The sequence below is a fragment of the Rhinatrema bivittatum genome, chromosome 19, assembly GCF_901001135.1.
Source record: "Rhinatrema bivittatum chromosome 19, aRhiBiv1.1, whole genome shotgun sequence".
NCBI lineage: Eukaryota > Metazoa > Chordata > Amphibia > Gymnophiona > Rhinatrematidae > Rhinatrema > Rhinatrema bivittatum.
In genome coordinates this window covers 24,501,185-24,519,848 of record NC_042633.1, presented here as the reverse complement: position 1 = coordinate 24,519,848, position 18,664 = coordinate 24,501,185, and the positions used below count along the sequence as shown (strand labels likewise).

General features: G+C 49.4%; 1 protein-coding gene across 1 annotated transcript in view; it reads right to left on the bottom strand.

Annotated features, from left to right (window-relative positions):
• Positions 1-18,664, bottom strand: part of SNRNP70 (small nuclear ribonucleoprotein U1 subunit 70) — a 48,756-nt gene that overhangs the window by 18,871 nt on the left and 11,221 nt on the right. Inside the window, exons 2-7 of the mRNA XM_029585062.1 lie at positions 10,139-10,294; positions 9,825-9,887; positions 9,620-9,674; positions 4,532-4,596; positions 4,172-4,234; positions 3,998-4,079 (exon numbers count right to left, since the gene is read on the bottom strand). Coding sequence (XP_029440922.1) covers positions 3,998-4,079; positions 4,172-4,234; positions 4,532-4,596; positions 9,620-9,674; positions 9,825-9,887; positions 10,139-10,285 — 475 coding nt within the window. The 5' untranslated portion in view covers positions 10,286-10,294. The remainder of the gene's footprint in view (positions 1-3,997; positions 4,080-4,171; positions 4,235-4,531; positions 4,597-9,619; positions 9,675-9,824; positions 9,888-10,138; positions 10,295-18,664) is intronic.

Genomic DNA, 18,664 nt, shown 5'->3' with positions numbered 1-18,664 from the left:
TTTATGCCTTCTGAGCTACCCTCTATAGTGCTTACATTGATATTCCTTCTTGTCGCCATGAGATCCCCCTGAGGAACTCCCCAACTGGCCTGAATTAGCTCCATTGCTTCTGGCAATAATTCCCATTTTCCCCCGAATCCATCTGCTGCTGGCTCAGATAGTCCACTTTGATTACATGGGACGCTGCCAGTACCGCCAAGTGCATTACTGCTCAAGCAAATATCCGATACCGCATTATCCGATAAAACTCGAACCGCGTGACAAAGACCATAATGCTTGAATGGATAACCAGTCTGGAGTCAGTGGTTACCACTCCCCAATCCAGGATCCCCAACACCACGCCTCACTCTAAATTGGCTCAAGAAAGCCAGCGCGAAGGACTGGACATGGCAATACCTTGAAGCAATGACGGGAGCTGAAACTCCTCAGAGGGCAAATTCCAGCGAGGAAAAGAACCTCCGGGAGGAGACCATATATGCGCGACCGCCCACGGAACTAAATCCAGCGCAGAAGCCAAGGCGCCCAGGACTTATAAACCACCCCATATTTTGGGTACTAAAGCCGCAATAGACGATGGACCGGAGCCTTGACAACATTATCCTCTCTGCCGCGTGGAACACTCTTCCCAACCTGATATCGAACCTCGCCTCTAGATACTCCAGGGATTTGGAAGGGAATAAGGCTGCTCTACATTAGGTTCATCACCCAGCCTAGACTGCAACTTCTGCATCACCCACTGCACGAAATGTCTTCTGACATTGCCTCAAGGAGCTGAACCAGGAATCCCTCTTTTCGCAGTTCCGCAATTACCACAACCATCACCTTGGTGAAGGTCAGAGGAGCAGTCGCCAACCAGAACAGTAGAGGCCCTGGAACTAAAAAAATGCTCACCTAGGTCCAACCGCAGAAGTGTCTGATGTCCTGGCCTGATGGCTTTATGCAGAGAAGCCTCTGACCGTTTCGATGCCAGAAATTCCCCTTTGCTCCTATTGATTTCAATGTTTCCATGCAAAAGAGATACCCAGGCTGCTGCATCGATCTTCTTCAGATCCAGAACGGGCCAGTGTCTCCTTTCTTTGAAACTCCAAAATAGACTGAATATCCGGCCTTTCCTCCGATCCTTTGGAGGCACAGGTACCCTTGTCTCTAAACACTGCAACGCTTCTAGCGTGATGTGCACGGCATCTCTTTTTTGCTTGTGACATGCAAGGGGAAGTCATGAGGCTTCTTGGACCGGATGAGCAAAATCTAAGGTGAAGCTGCCTCTTATCACCTGGTGTACCCATTGGTCCAAAGACCTTGGTCTACTCCTTATAACAAAGGGCCAATCTCCCTCTGACTGCGCCCCCCCCCCCCCTTTTTTTTTTCCTTTTGAAAAGAGTGGAACACAGCCTCACTTCATTGTGAGGCCTTTTGCATCCACAGCCCCTTGACCAGAGTTATCCCGGGTGGAATTATGAAGACCCCGAAAGGTCTGCTGCCCCCCTGGATCCTTGCTTCTGAGACGAGAAAGACCCATCTGTTGGAGCGATACCCTCTCTTCTGGCAACTTTAACCCTTTGGACTCCCCCAAAAGGCTTATAAGTGTTCCAGATCCTAGCCGCATATTAACCTCCCCTTAAAGAGGAGATCCATGATCTGGGAATTGGACCAGACATCCGTTGACCAATTGCGTAGCCAGAGAAAAACGTTTAGCTGATACTGCCGACACCATAATCCCAGCTAACATCCGAAACAGATCTTAGGGCGTGCATGCCACATAAGCCATGGCTGCCTCGAGGGGAAACCTGCCCTTTTGCCTGCAAGCCCAAGGTCGAAACCTCGAACATCCTTTCTAGATGAATTTCCAACTTCCGATCTGAGCCATCTCCAGCGTGGCGAAATACTTCACCCAGGTGGGTTTTCTTTGTAACCGTGGAGGCCAAAGTATCCGCCTTTGGCAGGGGATAGAGCTTAGCTATAGTTCTCCCCACCAGTCCCCACTTGTGGAGTATCCCACTCCCGAAGAACCAATTTCTTAACTGTTATATGAAACGGAAAGGCCTCCACAGCCTTCCCTAACCTCATGATTGAACCCCAGCTGAGAAATTTCAACTCCCAACCATTCCAGGACATGCGGGATCAGAGGCCACAGCTGGTCCTTTCTGAACAACCCGATCACCTTAACCTTGGCTGCCTACAAAGGGCTCCCTCCAGGGCCATCATCTTGACCCTTGAACTCCTTAGAGATCCGCATCGTCAGAGTCACCGCTCTGATGACCTTGAAGGTCTAGCAGACGGGAAAAAAAAAAAAAAAAAGCACTCGACCCTCCCCAAGAGTCTCACTTGCCCGCCTTAGCCTGTCACTGGGGTCCCGGTGGAGGAGCACGTTTGCCTCTTGCTCCCTTTTCTGGCTAAATAACCTTTATGCCTTAAGAGGACAAAATCTGAGGAAATTCCTGCTGCTCTGCTGGAACCTTCCCTCATGGGCTTCCCAGCCTCATCACCGCCTCTCTGGGTCCACAGAGAAATCATACACAACCGGCGATAAGGGGGGGGGGGGCGTCGAATCCCTCCCTTTCCACAATTCTGCCTAACTGCCACGTGGTGACAAAAATGGCCACCGCTCCCACGATTGTCAGCCGAGCTCTATCGCCTGCTGCAGCTGATCGGGTGACAGTTTTATGCAGCACTGCCTCAGCGTCTGTCCCCAAGCTTCTCCTCCTGAGGCACACTTTAGGCATGCACATCTCTCTCCGTAGGCCTTGCAGCCCTTTCCGCGGCCTGCCGCCATTATGCACACACAGCTGCCTCATGCGCTTACACTTAAGCGCGAAATGCATCCGAGCCATTAGGCACGAAATCGTCGGAACAGGCGCTTACATTTAGGTGCTTTCCCTTCTGGCTCTGCAGCACTTGCCTCATCCTGGGGCCACCATTAAACGTGCCCTTCATGCTTGCACTGAAGCCCCCCCCCCCCCCCCCCCGACTCGGGTGCCGAGTGGGCCTTGATTGCTTGCTCTCCTTCCCCTCCCCTGGCAATCTCATGACCAGACGGTCAGTGTCTTTACCCGCACTGCCTTATTTTTTTTTTTATTAAGACAGGCCTGCGACAATACCACCAGAAAAAAAGAAAAGGGAATACTGGCTATCAGTCCCCTTGACTTCCAGGGAAAGGAGGAAGCCAGAACCACCGACAGTCCCCCTCGATGACTTCAGGCTGAGCTAAACCAGGGATACCAACCCCTTGCTCCACCTGAGGGATGACTCATGAAGCTGCCTAACACCTCAGGGAGCACAATCCTGGTTTTTTGGTTCTCTGCCTCCCTCTGTTGGTAGGGATGCAAAACCCCCTTGTCTGGTCTGATCTGGGGTATGAACAAGAACCTTTGCTCTTTAGAAAAAAAAAAAAAAAAGCATCAAACTCCAGGCTCTCACCATATTCCCAGCTACTTACCCTTAACCCCAAAATGTGGCAAGGTGGAAAAAAATCACACACAAAAACAAAACCCTCCAGCATATCGCTCAAACCCCCCTCCTGCCCTGCAGGGTAACATCCCTGGCTGATGAGTTTCTGCGACATCAGGGCACAGTTTGCCCAGCTAGGACCACAGCACGGCTGACTTTCACGCACAAGAAGTTATGTCCTGAGCATGCAAGGCTCCCTTTTCAATGCAGCAGGCAACTGGAAATCCTGCACCACACACACACACGTTACCTTCCAGAGCACTGCTTGCGCTCAAGAACCCTGTCCCAAGCTGGCCTGTGCTGAAATTAATGTGATCAGGGTCCCACTGGACATGCTACAAACATTTACATGACTTACCTGACGGGAAAGAGGGGAAAAAAAAAAGAAAGCCACCCTGGAGTAAACCAGGGGCACGATACCAGTTACTGTGAACAAAACAATGAAGCTTTGGTTTTTGTTTCCCCCCTCTGAAAGCAGTACAGACATTATTATGCATTTCAGACAATCAGATAAAGGTTAAGGCCTCGAGGAGGCGGGAGGAGTACTTACAGTGCATATCCCTTTCATGTTCATATTCGATGAATGCGTAGCCGCGGGGCTTTCCCGAACGCTTGTTGTACACTATGTGAATCTGAGAGAGAGAGAGAGACCAAAGCTGTCAGGCTGGGCCCTGAAATGCAAGTGACCCCTCCCCCCCCCGGGCCCGGCTTCCGCAGCACTCACCCGTTTAATGGGCCCGTACACCTCAAACTCTCTGCGCAGTTTGGATTCCGTCGTGTCGTAGTTCTGCAAGGTTAGAAGAGCATTGACTGAGTGCCCTCTGCGATTAAAGGATCTGAGCTAATTAATGCAGAGGCTGACATGGCAAACAAAACAAAAAACGGCTGACTCCCACTTGGCTTTCCCCCCCCACTTAGGTGAGTCACTCAGCCTTCTGTGCTCAAAACTGTAATGAAACTGCAGGAAAAGGACGAGGGAGCTGTCAGAGCTCAACCACTGCATAAATAAGAAGGTTCACTGCATCCCTCACTGGTCAACAAGAAACACACAATGGGAGAGAAAAAAAAAAACCCCACAGCTTACCACTCTGGCAACAAAAAGGGTCTTGAAGGCATCTCCTTGTGCATTTGGGTCATTGTGAGGATCCCCTACAAAGAGAGAAAGGAAAGTGCAAGCAGATCAGGCATTTGTACTCTAAGGTGGGCTGGATGCAGTCTGGCACAGAAACACAGAGATGGCGGCCGAAAAGGACCAAATGGTCCACCTGGTCTGCCCAGTAAGCTTACGGTAGTTTGTGCTGTGCCGTGTAGGTTACCCCATGCTTTTGTGTTTCCCAGACCATAAAAGGAAAATGGGTTCTTATCTGCTAATTTTCGCTCTTGTAGTACCACAGATCAGTCCAGACTCCTGGGTTTTGCCTCCCCACCAGCAGGTAGAGACAGAGACGTTTTGACTGACTCTACCCTATACCAGGAGGTGCCACCTGCCATCCCTCAGGATTACTAAGTACCCAAGCAGAAAACAGCCAAATAACTTCTAATAACCAACACTATAATATCCCTCAAACGAGCAGAGGAAAGAGGAAAATGTATAACTTTGGAACTTTAATTGTAAGGACTAACCAGAAACCTGTGCCCTTCTTCAGAATTGTTATAGTAAACAGATCCAGCGGACGCTCCAAAACTCCTCTCCCCCACCAGGTGAGATTCTGGACTAATCTGTGGGACTACAAGAACGAAAATGAGCAGGGAAGAACCAATTTTCCTTTCCCTGTACGTACCCGGATGACTCCAGACTCCTGGGATGTACCCAAGCTTCCCTAACCGAGGCAGGACTGCGAGAGTCCTGCTCAAAGTACTCTCTCACCAAAACCCATGGCCTCTGGGGCCTGGATGTCCAAACGATAATGCCTAGCGAAAGTGTGCAATGACTTCCAAAAGTAGCCGCCCTGCAAACCTCTTGTGGTGAAACTTGCTGACATTCGGTCCAGGCGGCCACCTGAGAACAGGTAGAATGAGCCCTTAATCCCTCCAGGACAGGGCAACCTTGACAGATGTACGTGGAGCCAATGGCTTCTTTCAAGCACCGCGCAATCGTGGCTTTTGACGCCTTATGACCCCTTTTTTGCACCACTCCATAGTACAAAAAGATGATCAGACAACCGGAAGCCATTAGTAACCTTAAGGTGCTGCAACAATGCACACTTCACATCCAAACGTCACAACTCCTTCGCATAAGGCGCCATAACCTCCAAACTTGGGAAAGCCGGGAGATCCACTGACTGATTTAAGAAATGAAGAAACCGTTCTTAAGACCACCCCCGAATCTGAAATCTGCAAAAAAAGGCCCTCTGCATGACAAGGCCTGAAGTTCCGAGATCTGCCGAGCAGAACAAATCGCCAGCAAGAAAACCACCGTCAAAGTGAGATCTTTCATAGTAGCTCTTTTTCAGAGGTTCAAATGGAGCTGCATACCTGCTCTTAAGGACTACATTAAAGCTCCAGCAGGGACACTGCTTCCGAACCGGAGAACGCAAATGTGTCTCGTTCCCCCACCCCCGGAGAAACCACATCTGGGTGCGCAGCTAGAGTCGCTCCTTGCACTTTGCCTCTAAGACAGCCCAAAGCCGCCACCTGAGCTCTGAGGGAGTTAAAGGATAAACCCTTCACTAATCCCTCTTGCAGAAGAGCTAGAATATGCCACGGAGGCCTGCATAGGGTCCACCCCTCGCTCCGCACACCAAGCCTCAAAAAACTCTCCATACTCTCACATATGCCAAAGGTCTCCATGTCCACTCCGGAAAATCACCTTTCCTGGATGGATCTCTATTCTTCTCACAACCTTGCCCATCAGAGGCCATGGCGGAAACAGGTAAATCAGAATACTGTGCGGCCAAGGAAGAACCAGGGCATTGACCCCTTCTGCTCCACGCTCTCTTCTGTGACTGATGGACCAGGATGTTTCCTCTGCCGACCATTGGCCTTGCACGGACTGGGACTTACACACGGCTCCCCAGTCAGAGAGACTGGCGTCACTGCCATCCCACTGTGGCACCTCCAGATCCATGCCGTAGCACAAATGAACCCGACCAAGCCACCCCGAAAGACTGGACCTGACTGACTCTGGAAGCAGTAGTGGAAGATGAAACTGCTCCGACATCAAACCCCACCAGGATAGCAACACATTCTGTAGAGGTCTCATATGAGCACACGTAAAATTGAGTCAAACGACCCCCGATGACTGGGACTGAGGATTGGGTCGGCCTCGCCTCCTTGCGCGGGCTTGGCTCTGTCACTCCCTTGGCCAGAGCCTTCTCTGTTCAGCCTACACCCATGAAATGACTGGTTCCAGGACTGCGACCTCCCTGAGGTCTGCCTCTGGCCAGCGTCCAAAGCTCTGCTCTGATGGAAATGCCTCTGCCCCCAAAAGAGGGCGCACAGGAAGAAATCCTTTTGACCCTTTGGGCTTGTCCTCCAGTAGCTTGTGCACTTTGTCTCCCAAATGCTTTATCAGCTGCTCCAAGTCTTCTCCAAAAAGGAGCTTGCCCTTAAACACCAAAGCTCCCAGTTGAGCTTTCGACAAAACATCCACTGACCAATTCTGTAACCAAAGGCGCCTCCTAGCGAAGACCAGGGACATCGTCGTCCTGGAAGAAGTGCAAAGGAGGCATCGGCCCCATAAGCGACCGCAGCCTCCAATCGCTCTGCCTGTTCAGAATCCTGGGGTGACAGATCCTTGTTACCTCAAAACTGCTGCACCCATCTCAAGCCAGGCCGCAGCATAAAACTGCTGCACACTGCAGCACGGATGCCCAGGGCAGACACCTCAAACATCTTCTTAAGGTACACCTCAAGCTTCCTGTCCTGCAAATCCTTCACAGCTGTCGCGCCAGCTACTGGAATGGTGGTCCTTTTTGTAACTGCCGAGACTGAGGTATCTTCAGATACCTTAAGAGCTCGAGTGTCTTCGGGCAAGGGATAGAGCTTATCCATGGCTCTACTAACCTTAAGGCCAGTCTCCGGAGTATCCCACTCCCTGACCACCAACTGTTTTACTGACTTATGAAAATGGAAAGTTGTGGCCGGACCCTGTAAACCGGTTATGAATCCTGGTCAGACTCTTCCTGTGGAACAGTTATCCCTAACTCTGCCAGGTCATGTGGAATCAGGGGTCCCAGAGTTCCTCCTTTTGAAACAGGTGAACTACTTTAGGATCGTCCCCCTCCATAGACAGGACCTTCGCCGATTCTTCATCCGGATCCTGCCCATTCCTGGGCGGACTAGAGTCGGAAGGCCCATCCCCAGATAGCAACCCACGATCGGACTCCTCTGAAGAACCATCGTCTGGCCCTGACACAGCTGGACCGAGGACTCTCCGAATCCTTGTGGCCGCGGTCCTCCAGGCCATAAAGGCTTCATGCACTAGGAGAAAGGAGCAGGACCAGAATTCCCCTTCAAAAGATCCGGCTCCTGCTCAGACTGCCCCTCCTGGCCCCCCCCCCGGGCTCCATTGGGGATGAAATCTGCTGGGGTCAGCGCTGGCGGGAGATCCCCTCCCCCTGCCATCCTTTCTGCAGCAGCCGCAAAGGTTTTCAAAATGGCCGTCATTCCCGCGCTAGGCGGGAACAGATCAGCAGCCCTCCTCCAACGCAGCCGGAGACCTACCAAGCCACGCTGCCTCAACGATGCTGCTGCAGCCCCTCCCGATGTACCCTCCCCACCGGAGAGGCATTGGGAACATTGGCCAGCCCTCGACAAACGTGAGCTGTGCTCATCGTATGCAGCACAGCGACTCTCATGCGGCATGGCTCGACCAGACCCCAACAGCTCAGGAGACGCCTGGAGAGGAGAAGGGAGGGGGAGAGCCGCACAGACAGGAGCCCCCTGAATGGCTTACCGCCCTCCATCACCGTCGACAGGGAGCGCGAAAGAAAAGATGCCCTGTCGTATATCATTTCTCTTTTCAGTCAGACTTTTTTTTTTTTAAACTCTATCCTGCATGAAGGGTGGCAGAGGCTTCCTTCAATCCTCCTGTAGGTGAGGGAACTGGACCACCAGCTTTCACTTCTGGCATTATTCAGAGAGCAGATTAAGGTCCCCAACCCTGGCTCGTCCTGCACTCTAACCAGAAGGGATGGTCCCACCAGGACCTGCCAACCTCCTGGGAGGATAAATTCCTGCTAAAAAAATCCTCTTTTTCTTTAAAAAAAAAAACCTCAGGTATAGAACAGCAGGTTTTGCACCTCCTCAATAGGCTGGAGACAGAGAAATACCGAGGGTTGGCAGGTGGCGCACCAGGTTAAGAGGCGGTGTCTGCGAAAGTCTGTCTCCATTAGCTGGAAGGGGGACAAAACCCAGGAGTCTGGACTGATCTGGGTATGTACAGGCAAAGTCAGGGCCCTCATCGGTTGCTGTTTGAATTCAGCTCCCCGTTACCCCCCCACTGTGCTTATCTGTTTCCCACACTAGCCTTCATTGATTGCTACTGAAACCAATTCCCTGTTATGCCTTGCTGTTGAATTAGAGAGCAATGTTTAGAGTTGCATCAAAGTATGAGTCTTATTGGTTAAGGGAAGTAACCACCGCATCAAGTTACTCCCATACTTGTTTCCCCCAGACCATAAAAATCGGGGCCCCTCAGTTCCAATTCCCCCCTTTCCCCCTGCCATTGAAGCAGAGAGCAATGATGGACTTGGTTAAGGGTCATAACTGCTGCACCAGCAAGTTACCCCCATGCTCTCTTTTCTTCATTTCCATTCTTTAGCCTTTAGGGATCCCCCAGTGTTTATCCCAAGCCCCTTTGAAATCTTTCACTGTTTTGGTTTTCACCACCCCCTCTAGAAGGGCAATTCCAGGCATCCACCACCCTCTCCGTGAAGAAATATTTTCTGACACTGCTTCTGAGGTGTCCTCCTTGGGAGTTTCATTTCATGACCTCTAGTTCTACTGATCTCTTTCCAACGGAAAAAGGTCTGACGTTTGTACATCATTAAAACCTTTTAGGTAGCTGAAGAAACAGGTCACCGGAAGGGTTAAAAATGCGAGCTGTGCAAGAGACATAGCTGGGTCATGACATGAAGGCCCACCAAGTTAGAGCAGGACAGTGAGACCACCTGAAAACGTAATAACCCCTCTCCGCCCTTGAACCTGCCATGCCGCAGCAGACACTTACAAATCTTCAATTCATTCTCCACATCATTCTGCCTTCTCTCGATCTTCTCTCGTCTCTGCAAGAGGGAGAGAGCACAAAATGTGAAATACAGCAAGGGATAGCCCCCCAAAGTCTTCCTTACAGCTGAACGTCTCCCATTACATTAACAATCCCCCAACTCCTATTTTGCCCATTAACCCTCGTGCACAAATATCCTCTTACTCACCTTCCTCTCCATACGCTCCTCCCGCGTCTCAGCCCGGGTCGGAGGAGGGGCATCTCGAGGGTCCTGAAAAGCAAAACATCTGCACATCAGGTCACTCTGAGGCGTTGGGATACACCGAGTCCTAAGCCATACATAACATCCAAACCAAATTAAATGCTAAGACAGCACCCAAAACTTCCTGGGGGAAAAAAAAAATGAAACCAAATCCAAGTTACAAGTAGTACTTGCCAGGTACTTGTGACTTGGATTGGTCTGACCCAGTATGGTAACTTATGTTCTTATGAGCATGCTGCCTGGAATTGCAGGCCCCTCACCTCAAACTCCCGGATGTACGGGGCAATACCACAGTAAGGCTGGTTGTGATGCTTCTCATGTGGCAGTTTCTCCAACGGAGGCAAATATGGGATCGGGTCCCGGGGGGCAAAAAGAGCCAACAGGTTGGGTGGCAGGAACTGAGTCATTTTCGAAATCTGCAGAGAGAAAAATGGATTTTTAGATAAATCCTAGTGGGAATAAGCATTGCGTCAACACGGAGAAATGTATCAACAGTTATGCTACTGAAAAATCCACTGTGGTGTAATGTTGGTGAATGAATGCATATTACACAGGGCAAGATCCAAGGCAAAGGAAAGGAAAAGGGGCAAGACAAGGCTACAGTTCAGCAGTGAATGACATTAAAATAGTTATCACAACAGTTAACCCAAGTGAAAGGTAGGTACCAAGAAAGTTAATCCCTGATCATTTGAACCTGGAGGAAGCAAACTTCTACAAACTAAGGCAAAGGACCCCCACATTCACAGGTTGGTAATAGCCTGCAGTGGAGAAATTACTTACCTGATAATTGTTTTCCTTAGTGTAGACAGATGGACTCAGGACCAATGAGTTATGCTCCCCTGCCAGCAGATGGAGACAGAGTCAGGTTGCAATGCTGACGTCACAGTACATATGCCCTTGCAGTGATCTCAGCTCTCCAGTATTGCCTTCAAAAACTACTGTGGACATACTAGTGAAAGAACTTGATTAAAAATATGATTAAAAACTGATAACCGTATCCGTACTCAACCAACCATAAACACTGAACTTCAGTAAGAATACAGGTACCTTAATCTAGGAACTAGATGAACACTTCTGTGATCCCTTGAATTTGAGGCCTATTCCATGGGAGGGCCCATTGCCCAGTTCTTGGACAGCCGAGAGCGGGATGCTGAGTCCACCTGTCTACACTAAGGAAAACAAGATTATGAGGTAAGTAATTTCTCCATTGCCTAGCAGGGAGCCAGATGGACTCAGGAGCGATGGGATGTACAAAAGCTACTCCCGATCGGGGCGGGAGGCTGCCCACGGTCTCATCAACACCGCCCGCGCAAAGGCTGCGTCCTCTCGGGCCTGTACGTCCAGGTGGTAAAACCTGGAGAAGGTGTGCAAGGACCACCAAATCGTCATTCGGCAGATAGATATCGAAGGTAGACAGCAGTCTAGCTTCCACCCATGAGACCGCCTGAGCCCTAGTGGAATGGGCTCGGATCTGAGAAGGTAATGGCTTTCCAGCCTCCACATAGGCTCCAGTGACTACACCTTCTTAATCCAGCGAGCTCTGGGAGGCACGATGCTGGTTCACTCTTGCTTCCTTTCGCCATGAAGGACAAACAGGTGGTCCGTCTTTCAGATTGGTTCTGAGACTTCCAGAAACCGCACTAAAAGTCTCTTGACGTCCAAAGGAGGAGACTACATTCCTCTGCGTTCTTGAGTTTATCTAGGGATGGCAACGAAATGGATGGATTCAAATGAAACTCCGATACTGCCTTGGGCAAGAAGGATGTCAGTACGTAGCTGTATCACCCCTGGAGTCATCCTGAGGTACGGTTCCCGCACAATGTCTGCAGTTCAGAAGTACGACGTGCCGAGTATATAGCCACTAGGAACACCATTTTCAAAGTCAATAACCGCAAGGAAAGACTGTGCGACGGTCGAAAGGAAGGACCTGCCAAAAATCCATTTCTAAATTAAGATCCCACAAGGGAACAGGCAACCGTAAAGGAGGTTGAAGGTGCTTCCCTCTCCCTTCAGAAAACGGGTTACTTCAGGATGAGCCGACAGGGAGGCCCCATTCACCTCACTCCTGAAACAGGAGAGAGCCGCTACCTGTACCTTCAAGGAGTTAAGGGCCAAAACTTTATTCAAATCATCCTGCAGAAATTCCAGAAGAAGGATTTTGACCATCCGCGGGAGGACATCGCGTTCTTCACGCCAGGCCTCAAATACTCTCTAGACCCATATATATGCTAGGGACATGGAGAATTTTCGAGCATGGAGTAAGGTGACAATTACCACTGCAGAATATCCCCACTTCATCAGGCAAGCCCTCTCAAGTGCCAGACTGTAAGACAGAATCGAGTCGGATCCTCGTGAAGGACAGGTCACTGCTGCAACAGGTCCCTGTGCGGTGGAAGGCACAGGGGGTTTCTCCACCAGGAGTCTCTGCATGTCCGCATACCACGGACACCTGGCCAATCTGGAGCCACAAATAGGATTAGTCCTCTGTGGTGTTCAATTCTGCGGATGACCCTGCCCAGTAGGAGCCAAGGAGGGAAGGCACATAGCAACTCGTCTTTTGGCCAGATCTGGACGAGAGTGTTGATTCCCAGGGATCATGGATCTCTTCTGCAACTGAAGAATCGATGGACCTTTGTATTGTGAGATGTGGCCATCAGGTTGACTGATGAGAGTCCCCAGCAACCTATCATCAGTTGAAACGTCTTGGTGATAACCCCCACTCTCCTGGGTCCAGATTCTCCCTGCTTAGAAAGTCTGCTCTGATGTGGTCTTTTCCTATGATGTAGGAGGCTGAGATCATCTGTAGATGTATTTCTGATCACTCCATAAGGAGAGGTCTATCTCCTGTGACACCTGCTGACTCTTGGTTCCTCCCTGGCAGTTGATGTAGGCTACCGTCATTGTGTTGTCAGACATCACGCAGACTGCTTGACCCAAGTCTGTGGCTGAACTGTAAACATGCCAATCTGTCTGCTATGGCTTCCAGGCGATTGATGTTCCAGAGGGCTGCTTCTTCCGTCCAACGTCCCTGGGTTGTCAGCTCCTGACAGTGAGCTCCCCGGCCCCAAAGACTCGCATTTGTGGTGAGAACCACAGAGGACAGGAACACACCCCTGCAAAGATGAACTTCCTGCAACCGCCACTGGAGGTGAGAACAGATTTTCATCGGTAAGTGGAGACAAATCGCATAGTCTTGGGACTGTGGGTTCCCAACATAATAGAGACCCGTTGAAATGGACACATATGTGCCCTCGCCCACAGCACTACTTCCAGGGTTGCCGCCATCAAACTAAGGAATTTGAGATAGCTCCACACCAGGCGAACAGACTTCACCAACTGATACACCTGGTACATCAACTTCTGTATCCACGTGGTTGGAAGGAAAAAAACAAACAAACAAAAAAAAAAAACTTTGCCCCATCTGGTGTCGAACTGAACTCCCAGATACGCAAAGGACTGGGAATGTTTGAGACTGCTCTTGGCCAGGTTTACTACCCAGTCGAGTTCCCATAGCAAGGAGATCACCTTGTTGGCTGCCAGGAGGCTCTCTTCCACAGACTTGGCCCGGATCAGCCAATCATCCAAGTATGGGTGCACCAGGATCCCATCTTTTCTCAATGCTGCTGCCACGACTACCATAATCTTGGTAAATGTTCGGGGGGTGGTGGCTAAGCTAAAGGGTAGCGCCTGAAACTGATAATGTTGGACCAGTACCGCAAAACGTAGGAAGCACTGATGTTCTTGTCGGATTGGAATATGTAGGTAGGCCTCGGACAGGTCCAGGGAGTTTAGGAACTCTTCCAATTGTACGGCTAAGGTCTCCATGCGAAAATGAGTCACTCGCAGGTGACTGTTGACACTCAAGGTCCAGAACGGGATGAAAGGAACCTTACTTCTTAGGTATGACAAAATAAATGGAACACCCCCCCCCCCCGTATTTTCCTAGAATTTGCCCCAGGAACTCCCATCGTCTTCAGGCTCTGGGAAACCAGGGCCGACAATTCGTCTCTGTGAAAGAACCATAACATGGTCCGATACAGTTCCAACCCAGGGGGAATTTCCTCATCTTTCAAGGAATCTGGGTCCTCCTCTTCATCCGTGCCATCCAGGTCCCTGCCAGGGATACACTTGGTAAGGTGAGGCATGCCTTGGGGTCTGCCGGTAGGAATGGGAGACAGAGGGTTCACCGGCTGAGGTTCTGTCTGGACAGGGGCCAGAGAGGCAGAAGACTGCACCTGTACGAAGGCTTGTAGCCCCTGGAAAATCTCCACCCAAGAGAAGGCAGCGGATCCATGCTTAGTCCAAAAGGTACTGGAGTGGGCCCAGTTGAATTTCTCTCTCCAACGGATGACCCAGTCAAAGGTGTACTCAGGTCCGGCGTACTGCTAGTTAAGGCTGTGTCAAACCCATCACCTGAATGGGAGGAGCCTGCCTTAGCAAAGTCCGAGGAGGTCAATTCTCTTTGGGCTTCCTCACAGTGCTGACATAAGTTGGAGTCCAGGTCAGGCTGTGAAGCACTAATATATGACAAGCAATGCAGAGAGAAAGGCGCTTAGGTTTCTTGGCTGCCGGTGCCATTGGCAGTGGCTGTGCATTCAATCAGCTCGTACTTAAAAATGTATGCGCACAATTTACGGATATCGAGGCGCTCGCACGGTCAGTGCACACAGCCTTCCTGTATCGCTCGCTTTCAAAGTTGTTTACGCAGAGACGTGCTCGTTATGTGCATAGCGTATACGCAGAGCTGACGCAGTGTGAGTACAGATGTCCTATGGAGGGCAATAAGGCAAGCACAGGAAACGCGCGCAAGATGGCGCCGCCGTGGCCTACCACGTGATGTGCCAACCAAGCCTGTAGCAGGGCCTAGACCACTGGGGGCTGCTCAACCCGCTCACAAGCCGGGAATAATGATGGTATGGCGCGCCGAGCACGGGGGAGTCCTACCAAAAACCCCTCTAACCATCTCTGAATCGATAAAATCCCAGATCTGCAGGCCCTAATGGCTGAGGCAGAATTGGACATTGTTGCTATCACAGAAACATGGTTCACAGAATCTCATGAATGGGATACAACAATACCAGGCTACAACTTGTTAAGGAAGGACAGAGAGGATAGAAAAGGGGGAGGTGTGGCTCTTTATGTCAGAAACAACATCCAAGCAACTGAGCTACAAGGAAGTTGGGGTATTGAAGAAGCTCTATGGGTCGACCTAAAAAACGATGACGGAGCATCCATTTATATTGGAGTGGTTTACAGGCCTCCAAACCAAAAGGAAGAGCTGGACAGAGATCTGGTTAAAGACATCCATAAGATAGGTAAGAAGGGAGAAGTGGTGATCGTGGGTGACTTTAATATGCCAGATATAGACTGGAAAATCCCATCTGCAGAAACTAAAAATAGTAGAGTGATAGTGGATGCCATGCAAGTATCTTTGTTCAAACAAATGGTGTTGGAACCCACGAGAGAAGGAGCTATACTCGACTTAGTGCTCACTAATGCAGATAATGTCTCAGATGTCCAGGTGGGCGCCCACCTCAGCAGCAGTGATCATCAAACGGTATGGTTTAATATCACTAAAATAATAGGGAAAAGAACCACAAAGACCCGAGTTTTACAGTTCAAAAACACAGACTTTGAGGAAATGGGGAACTACCTGGAGGAAGAACTTAAAGGATGGGAGAACGAGAGAGATGTGGATCAGCAGTGGACCAATCTAAAAGGAGCAATCACCAAGGCAACTGCTCTATATGTTAGAAATGTAAAGAAAAGCAAAAGAAAACTGAAACCTATCTGGTTCTCAATGGAGGTGGCTGACAAAATTAAAGCTAAAAGAACAGCATTCAAGAAATATAAAGGATCCCAAAGGGAGGAGCACAAAGAAGAATATTTGTATCAACTGAGGGAGACAAAGAAATTAATCAAGTTGGCAAAGAGTCAAGCGGAAGAGAGGATTGCCAAGGAGATAAAAAATGGTGACAAAACATTTTTCAGATACATCAGCGAAAAGAGAAAGGTCCAAAGTGGTATAGTGAAATTGAAAGGTGGTAATGATCAATGTGTAGAGAGAGATGAAGAAATGGCAGAAATATTAAACGAATACTTCAGCTCTGTGTTCACTAAAGAAGACCCTGGAGAAGGACCATCTCTAAACAACAAGAAACTGGAGGGAAGGGGAATAGATGAAAATCCTTTTACAGTAGAAAATGTGTGGGAAGAACTAAAGAACCTGAAAGTGGACAAAGCCATGGGGCCTGATGGGATTCATCCAAGGATATTGAGGGAGCTCAGAGATGTTCTGGCGGGTCCGCTGTGTGACCTGTTCAATAGATCCCTAGAAACGGGAGTGGTGCCGAGTGATTGGAGAAGAGCGGTGGTGGTCCCGCTTCACAAGAGTGGGAACAGGGAAGAGGCAGGCAACTACAGACCGGTTAGCCTCACTTCGGTGGTGGGAAAAGTAATGGAGTCACTGCTGAAAGAGAGAATAGTGAACTATCTACAGTCTGGAGAATTGATGGACCAGAGGCAGCATGGATTCACCAGGGGAAGATCCTGTCAGACAAATTTGATTGACTTTTTTGACTGGGTAACCAAGGAATTGGATCAAGGAAGAGCACTAGATGTCATCTACTTGGATTTCAGCAAAGCTTTTGATACGGTTCCGCACAGGAGACTGGTGAATAAAACGAGAAGCTTGGGAGTGAGTGCGGAGGTGGTGACCTGGATTGCAAATTGGTTGACGGACAGAAAACAATGTGTGATGGTAAATGGAGCCTTCTCTGAAGAGAGAGCGGTTTTAAGTGGTGTGCCGCAAGGATCGGTGTTGGGACCGGTCCTGTTCAATATCTTTGTGAGCGACATTGCGGACGGGATAGAAGGTAAGGTTTGTCTTTTTGCGGATGACACTAAGATCTGCAACAGAGTGGACACGCCGGAAGGAGTGGAGAGAATGAGACGGGATCTAAGGAAACTGGAAGAGTGGTCGAAGATATGGCAGCTGAGATTCAATGCCAAGAAGTGCAAAGTCATGCATATGGGGAGTGGAAATCCGAATGAACTGTACTCGATGGGGGGGAAAGGCTGATGTGCACGGAGCAGGAGAGGGACCTTGGGGTGATAGTGTCTAATGATGTGAAGACAGCAAAACAATGCGACAAGGCGATAGCAAAAGCCAGAAGAATGCTGGGCTGCATAGAGAGAGGAATATCAAGTAAGAAAAGGGAAGTGATTATTCCCTTGTACAGGTCCTTGGTGAGGCCTCACCTGGAGTACTGTGTTCAGTTCTGGAGACCGTATCTACAAAAAGACAAAGACAAGATGGAAGCGGTACAGAGAAGGGCGACCAGGAAGGTGGAGGATCTTCATCGGATGACGTACGAGGAGAGATTGAAGAATCTAAATATGTACACCCTGGAGGAGAGGAGGAGCAGAGGTGATATGATACAGACTTTCAGATACTTGAAAGGTTTTAATGATCCAAAAACAACGACAAACCTCTTCCGTAGGAAAATAATCAGCAGAACCAGGGGTCATGATTTGAGGCTCCAGGGAGGAAGATTCAGAACCAATGTCAGGAAGTATTTCTTCACGGAGAGGGTGGTGGATCCCTGGAATGCCCTTCCGGAGGAAGTGGTGAAGACCAGAACTGTGAAAGACTTCAAAGGGGCGTGGGATAAACACTGCGGATCCATAAAGTCAAGAGGCCGCCAATGAAGAGTGGGTGACTCGCCAGAATGATGGCTATTGACACAATACCCTTATTAAATAAACATACACATGCTTACTGTGACTCCTACATCGCTCTAAGCTTCAACAGCAAGAGGTAATGGAAAAAAGGATTTGCACTCACAAAGAGGGGAGTAGCTGGCTTGTTACGGCGGTTACTACCCCAAACCAAATATGCCTGATACTTCACTTTCAATGCATATACAGCATAGCTCTCTGCTTCAATGACAGGGGAGAAGAATAACTGATACTTCACACATCCAGCAGAGCTCTCTGCTACAACGGCAAGGGAGAAGAAAAAGGGTTCGCACTCAAAACGCGGGGAGTAGCTGGCTTGTTACGGCGGTTACTACCCCAAACCAAATGTGCCTGATACTTCACTTTCCATGCATATCCAGCATGGCTCTCTGCTGCATCGGCATGGGAGAAAAACTGATACATCACGCATTTCCAGCATAGCTCTCTGCTTCAACGGCAGGGGAAAAAAAAAAAATTAACAAACAAACAAACAAACAAACAACGGCAGGGGGAAAAATAAAACAAAAACAAAAAACTGATGCTTCACGCATATCCTGCATAGCTTCAACGACAGGGGTGAAGAAAAAAAGGATTCGCAATCACAAAGCGAGGAGTAGCTGGCTTGTTACGGCGGTTACTACCCCAAACCAAATGTGCCTGATACTTCACTTTCAATGCATATCTACAGCAGGGGAGAAGTAAAAAAAAAAAAAACCAACAAGAGCTATACAACATAGTCTAGGTAAAACAAATAAGCATGGGTGTAGCTTGCTTATCGCGGCAGTTACTGCCCCTACTACCCCTAACTAATCAAGCTAGATATTTCACTTGCATGCAGCTCCATCACTGCTCTCTACATTAATGGTGGGGGTGGAAGGGGAATAGAACAAGGAGCTAAGAGTAACAGATAAGAATGAGAGAAAAAATGTGTGAGGCTTGCTGGGCAGACTGGATGGGCCATTCGGTCTTCTTCTGCCGTCATTTCTATGTTTCTATGTTTCTATGAAGGTAAAATTTTTCGTTCGGTTTCCTGAACACGCTGCCTT